Source organism: Amblyomma americanum, chromosome 1 (genome assembly GCF_052857255.1).
Source record: "Amblyomma americanum isolate KBUSLIRL-KWMA chromosome 1, ASM5285725v1, whole genome shotgun sequence".
NCBI lineage: Eukaryota > Metazoa > Arthropoda > Arachnida > Ixodida > Ixodidae > Amblyomma > Amblyomma americanum.
The window spans coordinates 192,351,450-192,374,238 of NC_135497.1; the positions used below are offsets into that span (position 1 = coordinate 192,351,450).

Genomic DNA, 22,789 nt, shown 5'->3' on the forward strand with positions numbered 1-22,789 from the left:
GCATGTGAGCGAAACTGAAATCAGAAAAAAACGACGTGATGAAACCGGTTAAAAGTGAATTTGATAAACTCATAAAAAGTGAAACACTGTGACGAAACATTTCTCTATCATCTCTTCCTTCGCAGGTTTCTTACTCGGCAACAAATATACGCCTCAAAGCGATGTCGGCTCCGGCGTGATTTATTGTCGCTGCGTGTGCTGCGCGGATGTCTACGGGTCAGAAGTAATGCGAACCGCTAAATAAATAGAATCCGGAACGAGTAGCGCACACCTCTAGCAAGCTCGTTGCTGTTGCTGTTTGCAATATTCTCTCTTTCTGTCTCTAAAGTAATTCAATATCGCGTCAGGCGCGCACTTTGGAGAGGGGTGCGTTCCCTGTAGCAAAGAGAAACGAAAACGCAGAAAAAGAAGCCACCTCCGAGCGAGGACGAGAGAAGAAACGAAACGGAAAAGAACAAGGAAAGCGTGAGCGGCAATGAAAGACGTGACGGCGAGGGTATGACATTACTTAAGTCTTTAAAGCGTCGCGTCGAACAAATTGGCTTTCCCAGTTATAGTGTCTTTCGGCGGGCCCAGTACGGAGCAAAAGTAACCGAATGGCGCGGAGGGGCGCAGCATTTTGAGAACACTGCGCGCCTGCGGCAGGTCTCTTCTCCTCTTTCTATGCGCCGAGAGCTCAGCGCGAAGCTCGGTGCGCGAGAGTGAATAGAAAATAAAAGCCAAAGCGAAGCCAATCAGGGAGCTAATGTAAAAGAAACTGCGAAACAGAATGAGAAAAAAAAAGTAAAGCTGGGGAGCGCGCTGGAAGGGAGGGCGGAAGTGGCAGGCGGAAGTGGTAACGGGAGAAGGCGAGAGAGCTTCGGGCTGTGCGGCGGCGGCTGCGGCGTCGTTGGTGGCAGTGCGAAGAAAGACGCTCTCGGGAAAGCTTGTCAATAAAATATCGCAGTGCGCGTTGTTTCTCTTTTATTACTGTCGAGCCCTTTGTTTCTGGTTTTTTCCATTTCGTCTCCATCGCACGCCACCCCCCTCCCCGTCTCCTCTGCCACGCGAGCACCACCATAGTGCCGCTGGTTACAACTGCGTCGCTCCGCCTCAATTTGCCGCGCTGTCTTTAGTTTTCGTCCATAGCGATTGCTTCTTTTTTGCTTCTTCGCTCTTCGTCCTCGACGCCGTCCGCACGCGTTCCCCTTTTGATTGCCTTAAATTGATAGAGCCGCCGTGGTGGATGGAGGGAGAAAGAAAGAGACGCGTATTATGATGCATATTGCAGGGCGGGCGCGCGCTCGCTCGCCGGCCCTCCGTGCCCATCAATATATACATGCAACGCCGAGCGCGGTCCTGCACTCGGGGGCGGGGAGTGCGCTACTGGGTTTGGCTAATGCGCCTAACGGCCCGGCGCACTTTGATGTCGTCGCGGCGGTGAATATGCAGTACGTTTGTGTGCGTGCGCGCGCGGAACAAGTTGAGTGGGTTTGCGCTGAAAACTCGATGAAGTTTCGCCGTGTGTACAGTTCGGCGAGCGCATATGCGCGCTGCGTGCGCACGTGCTGTGTACGGCGGTGTAAGCGGCCGACGGCGGGCTCCTCTCGCTGAGCCCCGCTATCGAGAATTGATGCGCTCTTGAGTGCTGGCAAGTGTAGGCGGCGAAGAGGACATCGCGGCTCTGATTCGATAACCCGCGCGATACGACGACGTCTTCGGGCGCCCTTGTCGACAAGTGGCGGCTCTAGTCCCAAATGGGCTCCCCTCGTGTATACCTCCGCGCGTTAAATGTCTGCCTGGAATTGAAGTCTAGCGGCAGAACGCAGTAAATAAAACTCGTCGTTTGGCAACGAATCCGCACCGCGTAGCATGCATACAGATGGAGAGGCCGGGCTCCTGTATTCACTAATCGCGAGCTTTTGCGTTTTGTACAAGCATTTCAGCGACAAGAACCGCCGCATTGAATAATATTTACCGTAGTATTGATTGCAAGGTCGAGTTCAAATACAAGATTGGGAATAGGGGCGAACGTCTTAAGCTCACGAGGTACTGATGCGTGCACCTCAACGCAAAACATTCGGAGTCGAAATGCACCTTTCTTCAACGCGTAATCATTCGCCCTCTTCAAGCACCGCCTATAGAAAAAAAAATTTAGAAAGCGGTGGGCGCTGTAGTGATGCTTAGTGTGATGGTTGCGGCGGTGGAGTAGTCATAATGATTATAAAATGAAGGCGGGATTAGCCCTTCAATAATTACGTCGTGGATAGCTACGCCTGCGTCCGTGGCGCATCTATTGCTTCCTTGATCACTAGTGCTGCACGGCGCGCAATAGTAGTTTCATTCTCTGAAAAGAGCGCCCTATCTGCATCAGACCTGTAGCCCGTTGGTAAAATTGAACACACTGGCTGAAATCTATGCCCTTAAGATCAGAAATTTCTCTCTCTAACTAAAGCGCGATACGTTCATGTCCTTCCTACCCTTTGCGTGTGTGGCCATAAGGTGTACGCATGTAAACAGTAACGAGCAGCTTATTCACTTTCACAGTGCCTCACCGCCAACTAACCTTTCTGTCGGCATTTTTTGGTTAAATGAGACTTCCCGATCCCGATGTATCGCTGCTTAGTGACGTCCGCTTTAAGAATGGAATTTTTTCACAATGACTGTAAAATTAAATCCCCCTGATTCGTACTGCACCAACAATGTCTGTGCTTAAGCGTTAAATGAGGACACTTCCTGCAGGCAAGATTCAGTTACGCGAATCTCCAGACTCATACAAATAGTCATGACCTCCACAGTGAACGAATTTCGATGGGCGACACTTGCGTCGCTGGTTATGCGCGAATCTTAGACCGGGCCAGGTTGATAGCCTGCAGAGGGTGATAACCAATTCATGACCCCGTAAAACGTGAGAGTCCTCACGATTTGGCCGCATGTTGGGCAAATCTTATCGGCCGCCATAAAAAACTGCTTCCCTTATCGTTTGGCTGTGCCGTCGCGGTAGATCAGTGGTGAAGCTGTTCAGCGGCTGAGTGCGAGTTCGCAGCCGCGGCCGACATTGGCGAAATTTAAAAACGCCCATGCACTGAGATTTTGACGTATCTTCAAAGAATATCACGACGTCGAAATCAGAGACTCTTTGCTTACCAGAGACGCACTAGCGGAGACGTATACCGGTTTACTGGACGCGTCCTTTGCGTGCGCAGTTGTATGGGCTAGGGCAGGAGAGGGAGCCATTGTGCGTGCGCTGCCAGCATCCGGTAACCAGTATACGTATCCGCTAATCTGTCAACTGTCTACAGCGGCGTACTCCATAGCCCTTAGATGTTGCCACGGTACGCAACTACTTATTAACTTTCCTTTTGGCTCTTCCTAGCTAATCTTAGTGTTGGCGGAGCGTTCGGCCAACAGAAATTTCGAAGCCGAGGCAAGGCATACAGCCGCACAACTCAAAGCGTCAAAGAAACGATCAAGGTATACGAAAGGGATAACGCGCCCAACGCAAAAACTGACCCGCGTGTTCCGAGCAGAGGGGGGCAACCTCATGAGGTTTCAACCTCATGAGGTCAACCTCAACCTCAAAATGACCTCAACCTCACGTCGTGAGGTGAGGCTAAGGTGAGTTCGGCGACGGCTCGAAATTTTGTGAGTGAGGTCAGAAAATCAGACCTCAACCTCACGCGTGAGTTTGAGGTTGAGTGAGGTCATCACTAAGTGAGGTCGAAATTTTGAGGTAGAGACTTTTTGCAGTTGCCACGTCTTACTCCGACGAGTGCCGCTTCCGAAGCGGAGTTGCAGCGCATCACCGCAGTATTCATGCAATGACGCTTGGTGTTCGGTTTCCCCTGTCTAGACAACCGGATGCAGCAGTCCGCTCTTAGCTTCCGGTGCTGCGCCGTAATGTCCGTTCAGCCCGAGCCTACAGGACGAGACAGCCCTCAGGTTTTCCTGGAAGGAGTGCTGCTGTCACAGCACGCCCTCTCCCTCCCCCTTGTCCCGCTGGCGTAGTACCCATAGCTGTCTGCCGGTCGGCTCAAACTCCCGGGAGCGCGCAAAGCACGTAAGTCACGTTGACCCGCGGTGGGCTTTGTTTGATGCCGCAAACAAATAAGTTCAGTCCAACAAGCACGCAATAAATTCGTCGCAGCGCGGATGGCCCCAAGCAAGATTGCTTCGTGTTCATGCTCGTGGCCGGCGCTGACGTCATGGCTCTTGCCTTGCAGTCGAATAAAGGGGAATCATGCTGTAATAATAATAATAATAATTGGTTTTTTGGGGAAAGGAAATGGCGCAGTATCTGTCTCATATATCGTTGGACACCTGAACCGCGCCGTAAGGGAAGGGATAAGGGAGGGAGTGAAAGAAGAAAGGAAGGAGGTGCCGTAGTGGAGGGCTCCGGAATAATTTCGACCACCTGGGGATCTTTAACGTGCACTGACATCGCACAGCACACGGGCGCCTTAGCGTTTTTCCTCCATAAAAACGCAGCCGCCGCGGGTCGGGTTCGAACCCGGGAACTCCGGATCAGTAGTCGAGCGCCCTAACCACTGAGCCACCGCGGCGGGGCCGGATCCTGCTGTACACATAGAAAAATTTAGTATTCCACGTGTGTACACTAATTATGGAAAGAGAACCCGTGCATTTTATGTACCTACATGTTTCAACAAATTTGAAACCGACAACACCTTCACCCCTGTTCGAAAAATTAAGGCATTTATACGGTCATTTGTGCAGTCAAATGAATGACACCATGTGCTTTTTGTATGCTGCCCCTATTGGACAATTCAATTGGAACAATGCTCTTTCTTTATATGTAGTGCTCAAAAGATAATTGAGTTGCAAAAATGCCCTGTCTGGTTTTTTTATGTGCATTGAGGAAAATACAATCTTGTTCATATACTATGCCAGTACTAATACCTTGTTTTGAGCCTCGCTACATGCGACATACATGTGTTTATTTCTTTTGAACATTTATGTGCTTTCAATATTGTTTTCTTTTTTGTTTTTGCGCAAGGCTTTGTCCTGATGCTGTCATGCTGTACTGCCCAGCCACGCTCAAACTCAAAATCACATTAAGCGGGCTGATTACTATCGTGTACAATTGCCTGAAAACAAACTATTATTATTATTATTATTATTATTATTATTATTATTATTATTATTATTATTATTATTATTATTATTATTATTATTATCACAAGCTGGCATAGCAGAAACTGGAGTAGTCAGCACAGGCGAGAGAATATGATTGATGCTGTTCCCAACGACGACATCTGCTGATTTGATTAAAAAAGCACAAAGCCAGGAAAACCAGTATAACACCGTCGAAGCTTTTGATCGGTGACTTCCCTTTTCGAATATCACACTAATTCTGTATATTCCCGTTCCGTAATGGAAGCAGATGCAAACATAATTTAACTTTTCATCCTTCCGAATAACCTCTCTTATGGTCTCCAGTTCCTTGTTCCTTCTCGGTAATTCGCTTATTATGCCGAGACATCTCAACACGAGACGAACGCGCCAGCATAGCGGTGTGTTACAGCGGCGAAAAAGTGCAAAACTATAATGAATGTATGGTGATGCAGTAGCTGATTCCTTTTCCTTTTTTTTAATGAAGATGTGTGAATAGAACTGATTACATGCTCGCGCTGTGCTGCTGAGTCGCTCTTTCAAACCTTCTAATATGACGTTTAATGGGGCACACTGTTGTTCGATTCTGTTTTTAGTGCGCGATTTTTGTATGTTTCTAATCATTCTCTTTTGTTTTCTTTTCTCGAATGGGATCAGTTAGGTTGGCGGCCTGCCTTGCAGACGGCCAGGCACTACACGTTATCTTTCCTTTAACTATTTTGCAGAGACAAAATCGTTCACTTTGAAAGGCTTCGCATAATGCTCACGCGGTGCTCGCGGGTAAATAAACGTCGAGGACGCTGGCGTACCATTGATTAGTTCAGTTTTCATGGAAAACAAGTGATTGACTTAAAGCAGCTTGTCTCAGAATTCTGTTGAGGCGTATGAGTATTTAGGCGGTTTTTCTTCCCGGGGGGGGGGGGGGGGGGGGGGGGGGGGGGTTGAGCGGAGAGCCATAGTGCTCTTTACAGAGACAAAAAGTATGGTGGTGCGACCTAAAAAGAATGTAAACAAATGAGCCCCTGCCTGTGCACTACGTATAACAGGCTTACAGCGGTTCACGCTGCCCACTCTAGGTCAGTTTTTTTGGACACGTATGATTTTAATAGTTGGCACAGTGTTTGAAGACGTAATATTAGCCCTTTCTTTCAAAATGCCGCGGGATCACCAAGTCATCGGAAAATTCCCAGGATTTGGAAACCATTATCATCGCCACCTGGAGGGAAGTGGCGGAAACGGGAGAGGGTCTTGCCCTCACAGGAACATCAACATCATCATCCCTATTTATTAGCTGCAGGTATTCCTATTTTTCGTCACAATAATTGCCTTCGGTTGCTGGGTAATGTACAATATTTAATCAATATTCTGGCAACCTTTAATTTGGTAGCGGTATATCAGACTTACCCGGGCTCATAAGGATACACTGTTAACATCATCATCATCCCCATCATCTCGAGAGTCAAAGGCATGTGTCGTCGCATGATCTTTGCAGCATCTCATACATGAGAACTGGCGCGTTTACCTGCTGGACAATCCTAATGTCATTAATGTGGACCGGGTTGTGGGCACTCTTTGTAATGCGTCATGCACGCATGTGTAGTAATGTGGGATCCATATGGATCTTGAAATGGGGGTGGAAGAGGGGTGGATGGGGGCCTGGTATGACGAGAAATTACATCGTTGTCACGTGAGTAGGTGTAATGTCATATTACAGCATCGTCACGTGACTAGGTTTGATGGCACAATACATCGCTGTAACGTGACCTGGTATGACGTCGCACTCATATGATGCCTTCTCTAATATTACTATTAGTCTTAGCGTTATCTAGTTATATTAATTATCATTAATCATGTGTCATCACCTTCGTCGCATGACTTGTCGGCTCGTGATTTAACCTGGTGCCGTTTCTTGCGGACACTTTTTTGCGGATATCACCTTGAAAATGAGCCATTTATTGCTTTCGCATTAATAAATGAACCCGCTCACTTCTACACAGATATAAACAAAAAAATGTGGGATGCTTAAGCTTCGCCTTTAAGAGTGTAACGCGACAGCATGTTGCAGCACTGCCAAGGAGTCCACGGAACGCCATCGCCCGTTCGGCGCGACGCCTTGCCCGTTAGACAAATCGCTCTGCTACGTACGGTGAAACGGACGCGCGGAGCGGCAAACCACGTAGGAGCGCTGCCAGACGCCTTGCCGAAACGCGCGGGACTCAAGTTGCAGTCGTAGTTCGTCGGCACATCGTTCTCCACAAACCCGATGCCACTAACGCCAGCATAGCTTCCGCGCCGAAAGAACGGGAAGCAAGCCGCAAGCTTCGTCTTCGTGGTGAACGCGCTTTGGATGTTGCGCTGCGTTTGTTCGATGCTCACCGCGTGATTCCTGCGTGCCCGCACGGCCCCCACTGCACCCGAAGACGAGCGGGAGGCGCTGCCGTCGCGCGCTATCTCTTGGGTCAGTGGGGTACACTGTGAGGAGCAGGAGGTGGAGGAGGAGAGAAGGAGGAGGAGGAGGAGGAGGAGTGCGAGGGAGGGCGAGTTTTCGCTCACGGCCAACGCCGCCGACGACACCGGCTTTCTGCTACATGAGCTCCTTAACGCTGTCGCGTTAAAAAGTCATCCGCCTGGCCCTGGACACCACTGACAGCCTGCTGAAAGGGGAGGAAGATGGCGGCGGTCAAGACTCAAGACTTCACCGCCCTCTGGTTCCTTGACGGGTGCAATTAAAGTTATTTCATCATCATTCCCTTACAGCGCGGTTCGGGTGTACACCGAGGGTATATGAGACAGGCGTCATTCCTTTCCTTCAAACCAATTTTCATTTCATTTTCATTCCCTCACGGTGCGGTTCGGGAGTCCACCGATATATGCGAGCCTTTCCTCAAAAACCAATTTTCAATTTTGCGTTCCACACACTGAATAGCGCGCCCACCCTGCCACACCAGCAGGTGGAACTTAATGGTTGATCGCGAGAGGTTGGCCCCGCAATGAACGCTGCGCCCTATTGCTGGAGTGCCGCGTGACTGCCACAACCTTGTCAGCGCTAATGCATGCAGCACACTCTCTCTGTACCGGGTCCGAACAGGACCGCAGCAGCCACGTTTCGATCGAGGCGAAACGCTAAAGGTACCGGTGTGCTGTGCGATGTCAGTGCACGTAAAGATCCCCGGGTGGTCGAACTTATTCCCGAGCCCTCCACTACGGCACCCCTTTCTTCCTTTCTTCTCTCAGTCCCTCCTTTATCCCTTCCCTTCCGGCGCGGTTCGGGTGTCCACCGTGATACGTGAGGACTTAATACGCCATTTCCTTTCCTCAAAAACCAATTTTCAATTTTGCGTTCCGCACACTGAATAGGCAGAGCGCCCACCCTGCCAGACCAACAGGTGGCACTTAATGTTTGATCGCGAACGGTTGGTCCCGAATTGAACGCTGCGGCCAATGCTGGAGTGCCGAGTGTGTACCACAACATTGTCAGCGCTAATGCATGCAGCACACATCCCTCTCTCTCAGTACCCGGCTTCGTACCCCGCGTATAGATAGATAGGTCGGGCGTGGGCAACATTGGGCTTGTCTGTAGCGGCTAGCAAACGGAAACACGCGGGTGACGCGTTACCCAACCGCGGCAGCCACATTTCGATGGAGGCGAAACGCTAAAGGTGCCCGTGTGCTGGGCGATGCCAGTGCACGTTAAGAGAGAGAGAATAAACATTTAATTGCAAAAAAGAAAACCGGAGCGGATTGTGGGTGGGGTCCTCAGTCCAAGACTCCAGTGGCTTCCCGCCGACGCTTTGGCGATGGCGACTAGCGCCTCCTGGTCTTCCGGGGTGCCGCTGACAGCTGGCGTCCACCTCCCACTGCTCCAGCGCCGCGGTCGAGTTCGAACCCGGGAACTCCGGATCATTAACCGAGCGCTCTAACCACTGAGCCACCGCGGCGGGTATGGCTCAGTGGTGAGGGCGCTAGCCTACTGATCCGGAGCTCCGGGGTTCGAACCCGACCGCGGCGGCTGCGTTTTTATGGAAGCAAAATGCTAAGGCGTCCGTGTGCTGTGCGATGTCAGTGCACGTTAAAAATCCCCAGGTGGTAAAATTATTTCGGATCCTCCACTACGACACCTCTTCATTCCTTTCTTCTTTCACTCCCTCCCTTATCCCTTCCCTTACGGCGCGGTTCAGGTGTCCGCCGAGATGTGAGGAAGATACTGTGCCATTTCCTTTCCCTAACAACCAACAACAAATTATAGAAGAAAGGGAGGGAATTAACAAGGAGAACAGGAGCCGCATTAGGACCCCCCTTTCCCAAAAACATGCACCCAGAACTAGACATGAAAGAAGACAAAAGAGATCCGAAGCGCTGGAACGCATATACGACTCATGACTGCGATTGAATGGTGCAGGTGCCGCCCTTTGTTGAATTCCTCAATGGCCTGGGTCGTCTTGCTAGCCCCATCGATCGCTTTGTCATGGTAGCGAACGCAGTGTAGCTTGTCAAAACAGCGCGCCAGCTCAACGTCACTCAGCGAAATCCGGCAGCCGAAATATTAGGAAGAGCGGTGGTTGCCAGAGATAGCGCGCGCATCTTCTCGGGCCGCCGCTAATTCCCGTGAGGAGAAAGAGGCACTTGAATTTCCTTGGCTGTCCAAGACAGATACAGACCGGGTCACTCCTCGCCCCGGCAGTGCTACACGTACTTCACCCAGAACTCTATCCGAGCGATGTGTGCAATGTTTGTGCAGCTGGTGCGGCGGACCAATGGCACATCATGTGGGACTGTGCCAGGTTCCCGACCGAGGCTACCTCCAGGATATACCCGCCCGAACTTCAAAGTGCAGTGCAGTCTGCAGACAAGGACATTCAACTATGGGCCGTCCAGCAGGCCCGGGGTGCGCTCGAAAAGCACAAGCCTCACGACCCACCACAAACGGGCCGAACGGGGGTAGTGCAGAGGAGGGCATAACCCCGGGTCGACGCTTGGCCAACGTCACGACGCGTCAAACCGTCGGTTGCCGGCATTTTCAATAAAGTTTTTCCTACCTTCCTACCAGTCCGCGGGCCGACAGCACGCCTCTCAATTTGGTGGTGCACGAACACGTGATGCGCGGGCTGCGGGTGAACGGTCTGTCGTGTGAATCGGCCTTTACGGTGCGGTTCGGGTGTCGGCCGATATGTGAGACAGATACTGCGCCATTTCCTTTCCCCAAAAACCAATTTTCAATTTTTTTCATCCCAACTACGCCGTGAGGCAAGGAAAATGAAAATAAAATTGGTTTTAAGGAAGGAAATGACGCCCGTCTCACATATCTCGATGGGCACCCAAACCGCGCCGTAAGTGAAGGAAAAGCACCCATCTAAGACAACACCGTATTCACTAGGCGCGTCTCTGTTCATTCCAAACCATCGAGCTGGCGTGACGGTGTGGTTAGCGAGCTCGTCTCGCACTCCGGAGGCCCTGGCTCGATTCCCCAACTCGACCAATTTACTACTCGGTTTTATTTATAAATGCTTCTGGGATTTTTCGCTCACGGCCAACGCCGCCGACGACGACACCGGCTTTTCTGCGTCACGGGGCCCTTAACGCTGTCGCGTTAATAGAACGTGCCTCTGTTGGTGTACTACAGTCGCAGCTTGTAAAGTGCTTTCGAACGCAACGTACAGAGGACTCAAAAGAGCATTCTCGCTAATGCCGGATAGAGCTAGAAAATCGAAATATACTGATATGCGTCTGCATAGCCGTCGCATTGTAAAATACATCGACGACCAGTTTCTTTATATTTGGTAACTATTTTCAAGCCCGAAAAGAGTATCATGAATACCTCCCCCTCCTCGCAATTTCTGGTAGATGGTGTGGAATGTCTGTGTTTGTGGATTGCCGGTTCATGCGTGAGTGAGAGAGAGGCTTCAATACGAACAAGCATACACGAAGCAGGTTGCCAAATATTGACACATATAAAGTACTCACCGACGTACTGGTGGTAACCGCGTATGGGACACCCCTGCCCGCAGGCAATATACTCTCTGAGGGTTCATCCCAGATTATAAGCTTCTCCTATTGCGTGCACATCAATAATGTCTGTACACACCTTCCATCATCATTTTGACTTTCCTGTCTCACAGGATTCTCAGAATTGTTAACTGAAAAACTTCCTAATCGCTTTTTGTTTTGCTTTACGTTTGTTTTCTGAGGTCGAGCAGCCGACCTCAACCTCACAATTTGAGGTTGAGGTGAGGTTGAGTGAAGTCAGCAGTGGCCTCAGGAAAAGTGAGGTGAGGGCGTCTCAGGAGACCTCAACCTCAACTGATGAGGTTGAGTGGGGTCGGCAAACTCTTTTTGAGGTGGAAGTGAGGTCCAGATTTTTGACGTCAAATGCCCACCTCTCATTTCGAGGTCCGAGTGCGTGCCTCGCCGACTTCTCCTGCAACACACAACGTCGAACGCGAAACCCGGGCTGCCCCGATGCCCGACGTTGCGCCAGCACGCCCAGGTGTTCTCCGTATACGCGATTCCCTTCTTAACTTCCTACTTATCGCATCCATGGAAGAAAGCGACGGCCCTCTCGCTGAAGGCGCAACTAGATTTCCGGACAAATCTCGTCAGGGCGACGTAGAAACGAAGCCCTGCTCCCAAGGCGTCTACTCGGCGCGCCGCCGTCTTACAAGGGTGCCGCGGAGCGAAGCAGCATTGCCCACGCCGAGCCGATGGCATAAACATATTTGCCCCTTGCTTATACGGTGCCGTAATGGGCTTGCTTCTCCCAAGCATGCGGGGCGCAGCCTCGTGGAGAGACTTTGCTCCTCTCTGTAAACCATAAAAATGCGTTTTTCTTCCCTCCACCTCCTCTTCATCCTTCTATCCATCTCAGAGCTGCCCTTTGCACACGGGGATACACGAACGCGAGAGCGAACGTATAAGGAGTTAGACTTCTGCGGCGCTTAGGAACCCTGGTTCCCTCCGCCAGGTGAATACATCAGGCTCGGGACAAAAGTGGATGAAGGAACGAAGCGAAAATCACGTTTTCTTCTCCGCCGTGAGCAAACAGCGCAACCGGAGAATCTTACGGGGCCGCCATGGTTCGCTTGTCTTGCGATCTGTTACACAATTTTTCTTCTCAACGATCAGGCAAGAGAAAAGGAGCTCCGAGAAGCCCCGTAAAAAGGTAATGTTGTGTCAGCTTTATTCACCCGTCTGCCCGTTCCTTAACTTGCTCATCCGTGTGCTCATTTATTCATTTGGTTCGTCAAGGCTGAAGTTGCTCTGATAAGCGGAGAAAAGCGCCAAAGCTTGCATAGTATTGGGCGTCGACGCTCTGGCCGGGAAAAAAACACTGGGAGTACAGACGTGAGTAACACGACAGGGAACAAGCTTTTTCCAGAAAATTCCAAATTTTCAGGTTATTTCTCTGCTAAATTTTAGAATGACATTTCAATATTATACGCCAAGAGGACTAGTCAAACAGCAAAAAAAAACTGAGCTTGTCGCACATAATTTTGCAGCAATGAAATAACAAGAACTTAAGCTTTGTTCTCTCTCATATTCCTCACCAAAGTTCAGGCATCTTTTTCAATTATTAATGTTGACCATTCCGCCATTCTGTAGAGGGAATTTTTCAAACATGAATTCCTCAAAGCGTTTGACAGTCGTTGAAAATAGAGGCGCTTCGTTGTTGCGCAATCTAAACAGAAAGGATTAAAAAGCGATTAGGCTGTATTCTAGCGTATCGCCTTTTATATAAAAGGGAGTGCGCGTCTTGTAGGACATATTACTCCCTTTTTACTCTAATATAGGCGTATCCGTGTTTAGAGTGTGGCGCGTATGGGCACGACAGCTTCATGGAGGGCATTTCTAGTCCCACCATGCGGTACCCCACGGTTGGAAATGCGCTCGTGGACAAATGAATCACGGACCGCAGGATGCAAATGGGAATGCAAAAAAAAATCGGAAGGGTTAATTTGGCGTAGCTTAGCAACGGCACGGTTAGTCTTTTTTTTTTTTAGTCGCGGTAACCGTGATTACAGTTCTTGGCAGCTCTTAGTAAGCGAGAACTGGCTTTAAAATGTATTTAACCTACGGCACCTTTTGCACTGAGAGAAATGTAATGACATTCTCGGGCCTCCAGAAAATATATATTACCTCGTAATCATTCCACAACCGGACTGATGACACGTGGATTTGTACGTGCCGAAGCTATACTATGATATACGAGTCGTATATCCCATTATGGGGGCCTCTGGATTAACTTCCACCGCCTGGTGTTCTTTACCGTGCTCCCGAAATCTCAGTATGTGAGCGTTTTTGCATTTTACCTCCAACCGAATGGGATCGCAGCACCGGCAATTGAACCCGCGACCTTGTGTTGAAAAGTTGCCCCCAAATCGGGACACTGAATCGCTGATCACGTGTCACAACGCGATAGTACAGCTGGCCTCTCCTCAGAGACACCCATGTTATAGGCACCCATAGTGCAACCCGCTCCCACACGCACCGTTGCATGTGTTGGCTGACGCTTCCACTTCCGACCAATGGCTTCCGAAACTTGCGACAAGTAATTCTGTGCTGCATCTCACGCAAACTCCAATGCAATCAGCCCAGCACTAGTGCGACAATTTGGGGGCCCACAGTCTTTGCCGCGGAAGCCACCGCCTCACCGAGTGTGACAGCGCCACAACAGCCGCGCCGGAAAAACGCCTCAAAGCGCTCCTTATGCTGTCAGATAATAGCAAAACTTCGTTGTTACTGAACCCGCCGCGGTGGCTCAGTGGCTTTCGCATTCGGCTACTGATCCCGAAGTCGCGGTTTCGAATCCCGGCCGCAGCACCCACATTTTCATGTACGCGAAGTGCGGAAACACCCGTGTGCTGTGCGGTGTCAGAGCCGGTTCTTCGCTGCCAACAATTGCCAGCTAGTCCGATCAGCCAAGCTTGCGGTTGGAGAATTCGGAGCCCTCCACTGCGGCGCCCCCTTATAGCCCACGTGTCACTTGGGGCCTGCTACACCCTGTAGTCACTGGCCCGACCAGGCGGATCTAAAAGTGAATTAGGAAGCGCACAACGCTGCAATCACTAAGTAAAGTCACGGTTTGCTAGTTTTTATTGAGTCCTGTCGAATACCTAAAGAAATTTGATGCTGTGCAGTTCTTGGCTACTCAAAGACCGCAAGCCTTTCAGTTTGGAATAGACCTCACGTCACCATTACATTTAAGAGTACTCTTGCCCTAGAATTTCCCCTCAACAGTGCCATGTTTTCCGCAGGAATAAATATGCTCCCATAGGCAGAAATGTTACTGCGTTTGCCCCCTCTTTGAACGCGGGAGAAACAGCCATATCTTTTGGCATAAGCAAGTGTCTTATTCAGCAAAAGAACCTCTTTTTTTTTCCTTTTCCGCGTCCGATTCACATGAAAAACAAGACTGATTCTCCAAGACGAAAGAAATTCGGGAGCTTTTTAAAGAATACCTCAACGAACTGTAGTTTTTGTACGGAGCTATGCTTCGTCATTTTATCCCTTCGTAGAATGAAAATTATGTTATGAAAAGCACCCGTTTAATAGACGTATTTTTCTTCCTCCGACAGGCTACGAACGGCTTCTCTGCTTAACAGGTTTAATCTTGAGTCTTGAATATTTTTCTATGTTTTCTTCTTTTTTCTCCCTCGCTTCGGCAACCTGGTTTTATATGGGTATGCGCGTTAAGACGCTAGCGAGATCTGCAGTAGCATGCTAAGCTAACAACCAGGCAGACCTCTCCAGTATTCACTAAAGTCTCTCCTCCTCCTCCTTTCAAATAAAAGAAGGCACTCCAGGAAGTGTATAGCGGTGATTTCAGGAATTTTAGCCACTGTACTTGTGCATATTTTAGAGACGAAAATCAATCATGTCGGCAAACAGAGACAAAAGGCACTTGCTTGTATAGCAGGAGCATATAGCAGGTCTCTTAAGAATGGGAGAGGAAATCATAATGCCACGTGCGCCAACTCATATCGCTTTTAGCACGCGGTGGCCCTACAGTCTATCGTCGATCGCAGTTCGGAATAATTTCCTTCTTGGGAATCAGTGCACATATTAAAGAATGATTTTTTGCTACTGGGCAGTAGGCGCTGATATAGAGGAATGATATGGGCGAGAAAACAGTGGGCTGTGAATTCACATCGTCTCTCTTTGCCCACAAATTGTAGGCTCGCTACAAGAAACAAGACGAACGCCACTGTTATTCATAATATTTTGTTCATTCTCACGGTTAGTAGATTCAAACATTTAAAAAAAAGCTGAACTTTCTAAAACTCGAAGCAAAATTGAGCAGGTCATCAACTCCGCACGTGCGCATCCCTGCTTGAATCCAAAAGGAAGCGATCTATTGTGCGTCGGGAACGATATGGGCAAACACAGAAAAATCATCCGAACCCTTTGTGAATAAATTCCCTCTTCACTTTCGTGGTGGTTCGAGCGTAGCAAATTATTCCTTCTCAAGCATATATATCTGGCAGGTTTTGAATAGAGGCTGAGAAGAAAAAAAGAACGAGATCGAATGTTGACGTAGGTGCCGTCGGCACAGTCTTTAGGAGAAAGGCGGTTGTTCTATTGTTCTATATACCGGTGGCCACCAATACGGCAACCGCTTGAATTCTTCTGCGTGAAGTATGTGCCATTATTGGCGGACACATTGTGCTAATCGGTCTCGTCATAACATACAGCGAACTTTGGCATACAAAAGTAAATTACATATAAGAAAAATTAACTCGACGTATTTTTAAAGCATCACTTGGATGCAGCTCCCCTCTCGGCGAGAAGCTTAACGCCCTTCTTCACATACTGCAATTTCCAAATATTTTCACTAGTCATGTAAGGCGTTTTAATCTTTTGTTTCTTCCTGCGCATTCATACCAGTTTACACTGCACAAATTACCAAATGCAGCACACAGACCATCCAGCACAGTATATGCAGTATTGTTTTACTGACACAAATGTGTTTCGATGCACAGCAGGCATGACGTGTGGATAATAAGAACTGAAAAAAAGACAAAAGGCAAGTTGATGCGTTAGGTTCACGCGATGCATTTACACGCCTTGCTTCGTAGCGCAAAACGAAAAGCAAAGCTAAGTGGTGATGTGCGTTCCACCGGTGCATTCGCATTAAAAGTAGCAAATGATTGTGATGGGCTCAAGGCTTCAAAACGCAGGGTCACGCTGACATCCAGCTGTGACAGACAAACCACAATTAGTAAGGGCCACCATGGAAGCAGTTTTTCTTTTTTTTTTCGTAAAAACTTGCTGAAAACACAAAGCTACCTTAGGCCTCAACATAGAGCGCGATCGTTATCGACATCTGCCGGCTTCTTTGGCCGCGCTACCTTGAAGACTACGGCTCAAATTCGAAATCGTGATGCGGCACAATCACATGAGGAAATCCATATGTTATTAAGTTATTGCTGCATGAGAGCAGCTGTTTCCGCTTTTATCCGCTTTTATCGTCCAGTACTGCACACAAATAGCGATACTAAGTGCTTATTCGCGTAAAGCACACAATGGTAGCTTTGAAGCCCAGACTGCGTAATGGGAAGTTGGAACAGCGCAATGAATATAAAAGTTTTTCCCTCCCTTTCTGCTGAAGTTTAACGCTATAAAGTGTAACGTTTGCCGAGTCTAACATGCCCTAAAACTGCTATGCCTTTCAAGCGTCCTCGAACGAAAAGCAAACGTATTGTCCGTTTTTCACATTTTGGAACACGCGAACATCTTTAAAGTCATGAGATTAGTTTTGCTTGAAAGAAATCGCACTACAATTAATGGTTTTCAAACGGTGACTGGCCCCGACCTAATCCGCGTGCTGTTCGGGGGGAGACGTTTTAAGCAGCTCATCTCTCTTTCCATCGTCTTTCATCAGCCGTGGCCCTGCAGGAAACGACCAATCATCGCGTACCTCTAGCCCAGACGTACACTTTGCTGATATGGGTCTAAAGGTCTGCATTTTCTCCAATAGGAAGCCCTCTCGCGTCACGGTTAGAACGGTCTCGCCGACGGTATACATTATCGGCGTTTACTCACATGGAGATCCCGGAGAGTAAACAGAGAAAGGCAGGGGAGGAGGTCTTGGACCGAGGCTGCTGATTGGACAGTGGTAACAAAACATGGCCACCACCACGAGGACTGCGAGAGAGAGGGAGGGAAAAAAGAAATGAGAGGGACGTTAGAGATGAGTTGCAGATGACAATGTTAGGCAAGAGTGCACAATGAATGGTGCTTGGCATATAGCGTGTAGGAGGAAATGATCGAGCGCTTCGCAAGGGTAACATTCTTGAGTGAGATGCTACAAGCTCTAAAGGAGAAACTTTCCTACATGGTGTTCATTTCTTGCTGTGCATTAGTTCGGAGCATGACGAAAGAAATACCACAGAACTGGCCTAGTGGTTTGAGCATCCGCCTCGCATGTGGGAGGTGCTGGGTTCGATCCCCAGTGCCGCCTGGTACACACTGGTGATACAATGAGTACAAGGTTTCGCCTGGCCCGGTGCTCGGCTTACCTGGAGTGAAATGCTTGAGAAATGGGTCTTTGGCCCCACCTTGCGTTGACCAAAAACCTTGTGCCATGGCGCTCTTTGGCCGAAGCAGCCCTCGCACCATAAAAATTCATCATTATCATCACTACGACAGAAATTTAGTTAGTCTAGCTTAGTGCACCAACCTTCGCAAATGACAGATGTAATGTCACGTGCCAGATAACAGACCTTTCGCAATCACAATGCGTTTACTACAGTATTAGTGCGCGAAATAACTAATTCAGTATAAATTTCTTTATTTTAATAAATGGCCGACGTAAATATGTACCGAATAGTAGAAAATTCTATGAGCAAAAATTAATAGGCTGCAAAGAAGGCTGCCCTCGGAGACCTTTCGCGCCTCCCGCATGAAAGCCCTAATTCCAGTTGTCCCACGCAATAAGTCGACTGGTTGAATACAGTATTTTCTACATAATAAGAAATACAACCTTTTGTTATTTTTAATTTCTCAAATTGAAGGTTACATTATCATCATAAATACTGTAGAGTACACAAGAGGGAAATTCGCACCGCAAAAGCATAAAGACATCGAGGAGCTTTAAAAATTCCAGCAGCGAGTGCCATGACGTTTCCGCGGGTTTCATGAGAACAGGGTCTTCGAAGAGGGCTATGCGCTTGGAGACCTTGATGTCTTAATGCTCGCCACAAACTCACGAAATCACCGCTATTATCATCATCATCAGCCTGATTACGCCCACTGAAAGGCAAAGACGTTGCCCATGTCTCTCCAATTAACCCTGTCCTTTGCCAGCTGCGCCCACCGTAACTCCTCAAACTTCTTAATCTCATCCGCCCACGTAATTTTCTGCCGCCTCCTGTTACGCTTGCCTTCTCTTGGAATCCACTCCGTCTCTCTCAAGGGCCAGCGGCCAGCCTTCGCATCACATGCCCCGCCTAAGCCCATTTCTTCCTCTTGATTTCGGCTAGGACGTCATTAACCCGCGTTTGTTGCCTCCCCCACTGTGCCCGCTTCCGGTCCTTTGACGTTCACCTATCATTTTTCTTTCCATAGTTCGCTGCGTTGTCATTAAATTAAGCTGAACTTTTTTGTTAGCCTCCAAGTTTCTGTCCCATAGGTGAGTACCGGACAGATGCAGCTGTTATGTACTTTTCTTTCGAGGGATATTGGTGAACTGCTAATCATGAGCTGAAAGAAACTGCCATATGCATTCCACTCCATTCTCATTCTTCTAGTTATTTCCTTCTCATGATCGGAATCTGCAGTCACTATACCTGCCTTAAGTAGACGTATTCTCTTACCACTTGCAGCACCTCGCTACCGATTGTGAACTGCTGTTTCCTTGCGCTACATCAAAAGGGGACAAAATTCTAGTACCGGTAATTTTCTAAGCCCCTTCGAGAGTCAGCAGAGTTAGCAGGAATACAGCCAAGCCCACATATAACGAACCTGACGGTTGCGCGGAACGGTTCGTTGTATCCGTGGTTCGTAATAAGTGTACTTCTCATTTTACAGCGAGAAATACGTAGTCGAACTAAATTGGCGTTTGTTTCTTCCAAAATTTATAAGCAAGTCTGCTTCTTCAAAAGAGACCATATCACACCACTTTAAGAGCAGTCATGTCTGGTGTACCTCACGAAGACCCTAAGTGTCAACAATTAAGCTGCTTTAAGAACAGTATATAAATAATCTTGGTTAAAGCGTTCATGGTAGCTAGCGGCAGGTCGGCCTCCTCGTCATCGTGATGATATTCTCGGCACTCGGGCAGTGCTCGTACTCGGGTCTTCGCGTAAAATTGCTTCTTCAGGGCGTTGCTTTGCGATTTCTGCGTCATAATCCGCCCCAATGAAGTCATCTCAGGCGAAATGATGTCCGACCATCTGCCAATCAACAAGGCTTTGCTGCAGATCCGCATGTGTCTAATCACGCGGATGTTCAACAGTGTTCTCAGTCGTTCCGTGGCCCATAAAGCATGCTGTACATGCATGCTGTAGCGAAGGATCACGTGATGTTCATTGTGTGGGACAGCCCTATAACAGCTACTTGCTGTAAAAAAAAAAAGAGGAAGCAGCACGACTGGAAATATTTTGTCCTTCCTCTAGTCTGCCATGTTTTCTCGAATTGGAATGCGGAGGGCTACGCTTTTAACGTGTTCATCTCATCCACGGTAGTGAAAGCCTCTGCTTGAGCAGGATAATACTCAACAAGCCACAATAATATCAGTTCCTGCACGAAGCTCTGAGCAGTATCCTGCAAGCAGGACGGAATATTTGTAGTTTCCTCATTTGGCGCTTTTTTATTTCTTTTATTTCGAGGACTTGCCATGTGGCATAATTTCTGTATATTTTAATGAGAGGAGATCCACTTAGTCCTTTGCTGCTAAAGTTGCGTATCGGTTGTATAATGATTGCCCATTGATTGTATCGGTAGTGTTGGGAATCTGCTCCATCTTGTTTGGCTTGCATTCGGGCGGAATCCATATTACTGACCAACCTTGCGCGTGCAGCGTGACTCATGCCATCATGGCACCGTGCCACCGAGCTGCCATACCACTGAGGAGAACTTCCTCGATCTGTGTGTCTGGCGGAGCTGCTCCCCCAATGCGGTGTTGTCATTCCTGGCGGAATATGACCTCGACTCCCAGTAGCGACGCGACCGTTTTTTTACGGATCGCCATCTTATAGGTTCTCCTGGCTATTCTCTGTGTGTTCGTCATGTTAAAACTTTTCTTTCTTTTAGTTTTGTTGTTGCTTTCAAGCTGTAAGAGTTCTTTCGTGGAATGTGCAGTGTCGTTTCAGTTGTTTCTTCGTTCTTCTTTTCTGTACACATTCCTTGTTTTCCATTCACCCTTTTCTTTCTGTAGCTGACACGCGTTCTGTCTTTTATGGTGGATGTTGCCAGTCTTCTCTTTCTTAACTCATTAGTCTGTGTGTTTCATGTTTTCAGACTGAACAGTAATATTGTGAACAGGAAAGTTTCCTAACGAATTAACCTCCTCCATTCCTCGACCGCTAGCACAGCTCACTTGTTTTCGTTGTTCGCTTGCTGGTCCCGTTTCGATCTCAGAGTTGCCGAATTTAGCTGGTTCTTCGGAACACTAAACAGGTATCACGGCGCCCCAAATTCAATCCTACCATCGCTCACCACAGAGCAACCGCTCGAACGAAATACTGTCCGAGGCCCACAGGCAATCCAGCTGATCACTTTGCTCGTTGAACTAGGGAGGAGTCAACCAGGGCTCGTGAAAGGTTTAAGCAGAAAGGCAAACCAACTAATCAAGATAAAAAAGAAAAAAAAGGAAACAGCCGCCGCCAACAGACAAAGCTCTCCGCAGCACAGCGGTCTCCGTTGGGTCGAGCATCGACGTGGGGCGAAGAGCGCCGTTTCCACCTCCTCCCGAGAGCCCCTGCCGGCACCGGATGCCACGTGCTGACCGTTCGCGGTCGCTCAGATCGTTAACGACTACTAATTGATTAATTACGCCCTAAGCCTGCTGGCCTGCAACCTCCATGGCATCCTCTCTGCACACAGACACAGAGAGCGGACCCGCTTTTCCCCAATTCCTGTGTGACCGCACACCCTCTGCCCCCCGCTCGGCAAGTTCTCTCGTCCCATCTCCCCAATTACCGGACGGCAGACCCCCGGCGGTTCCGCGTTCTGGCCGCCGGGGCGCTAACGCTACGCCCTCCCTCCACACCACCCTCCCCTTCGGCGCCCAAGTCCTTGTTGAGTGCGCCCCCTTTCTCGTGCCTCCTCCCGCACCACGTACTCTTGTGCGCCCAGCCAGAAGCGCGTAGGCGAGTTGGAAAAACTATAGGGGAAGGGGGAGCGGGATGAAATGGTTAGCAAGGTGGTGGCCCAGCGCGACGCAGCCCGAGTGGCCTTCTGCCGGGAAGAGGAGGGGACGCGTCTTGATGAGTTGAATTAGGGAGTGCGGACGGCGGCGCGCTCCTCTGCCTTCAACGCGCACCGCTTGTCGCCCCCCAAGCTGCCTTGCGCGCTCTCCTGTGCTGCGGTTTCTCTCCTGCTAACTCGGGACTGACCACGCCGCAGGCGCGCGCCCCTTCGCGAGCGCCCTCGTGGGTGTGCGATCGAAGAGCAGGCCAACGAAGTGAACCAAGAAAACTGACGGCCACGAGAACAAAAAGAAAACAGACAGACAACATGCACGCACGCTCGCCAGCGTGCACACACACTCACGCGCTCGCGTGCACACACAAAAAGGACGCAAGATACTTTACTAAGATGTGGATGTACTGTTTCGATCCAGCTAGACGCACCAGAGCAGTAAGTTCTGCTGGTGAGTCAGTGTGTTAGTGATGGTTCACCAGCGCCACTGCTGACCGGCCATTGCCAAGAATTTGGAACATACTCTAGCCAGTGCCGCTAAGCATAGCGGCCTATCACGTTCTCTTCTGCAGCCACTAGGTAATTTTTTTCTTACGTCACAGATGATGTGAAGGCGCTATTTCTGAATGTTTAGTCATGCGCCACGTGCGCATGGAACTTGGATGTGGCTATAATGCGGGCTTGGATAGAACGCTGACCCTTGACTTGGTTGTCTAGCTGTATTCATTGCAACCGAGCAGGACTTGAAGACTGACTTGTGTTACAGCTCTAAATATTTCCTACAAATGGTCAATGAAAGCTTACACTGTGCTTAAGTTCAGGTATTCAGTATGTGATGTGGCAACCAGTAGCACCCTGTACAGTTCCATAAGAATGACACTAAATTCTTTCTGCCATTGATTTCGAAACTGCGGCTGCCCCTATAGTTCTCTCTACTTTTCTTTGTTTCTCGACTAGTTGTAGTAATACGTTTATGCTTTACTATTGCAAAGTTTCGTCTTCATTTCACTGCTGTCGGACAGAGCGCCGAACCCGGATCGCCGGTGCCAAAATAAATGTATGGTCTCATTCTTGCCTTCTTGCCCAGACGAAAACTTACGGAAAAACAGTTGGCATTTTCACCAATAACGCAGTGTTCTGCTTTTGTTTAAGACTTTCTTGAGGGCATGTCACAATGGAAATCAAATCCCCAAATATCGCTTGAAGTGCCACTTTCGCTTATGCGCTGATGATGTCAGTGTTCAAGATAAATGTAACCAGGATTTTAATAAATACTGAGTGTACTAGGCAATTTAAACCACCTCCGTCCTGCTGAGAGCGGCAT

At 48.9% G+C, this 22,789-nt stretch overlaps 1 protein-coding gene across 1 annotated transcript in view; it reads right to left on the reverse strand.

Moving 5' to 3' along the window:
* Window positions 1–17,230, reverse strand: part of Drgx (Dorsal root ganglia homeobox) — a 35,482-nt gene extending 18,252 nt beyond the window's left edge. The window contains exon 1 of the mRNA XM_077628355.1: window positions 17,146–17,230. Coding sequence (XP_077484481.1) covers window positions 17,146–17,230 — 85 coding nt within the window. The remainder of the gene's footprint in view (window positions 1–17,145) is intronic.
* Between the last annotated feature and the right edge of the window lie 5,559 nt (window positions 17,231–22,789).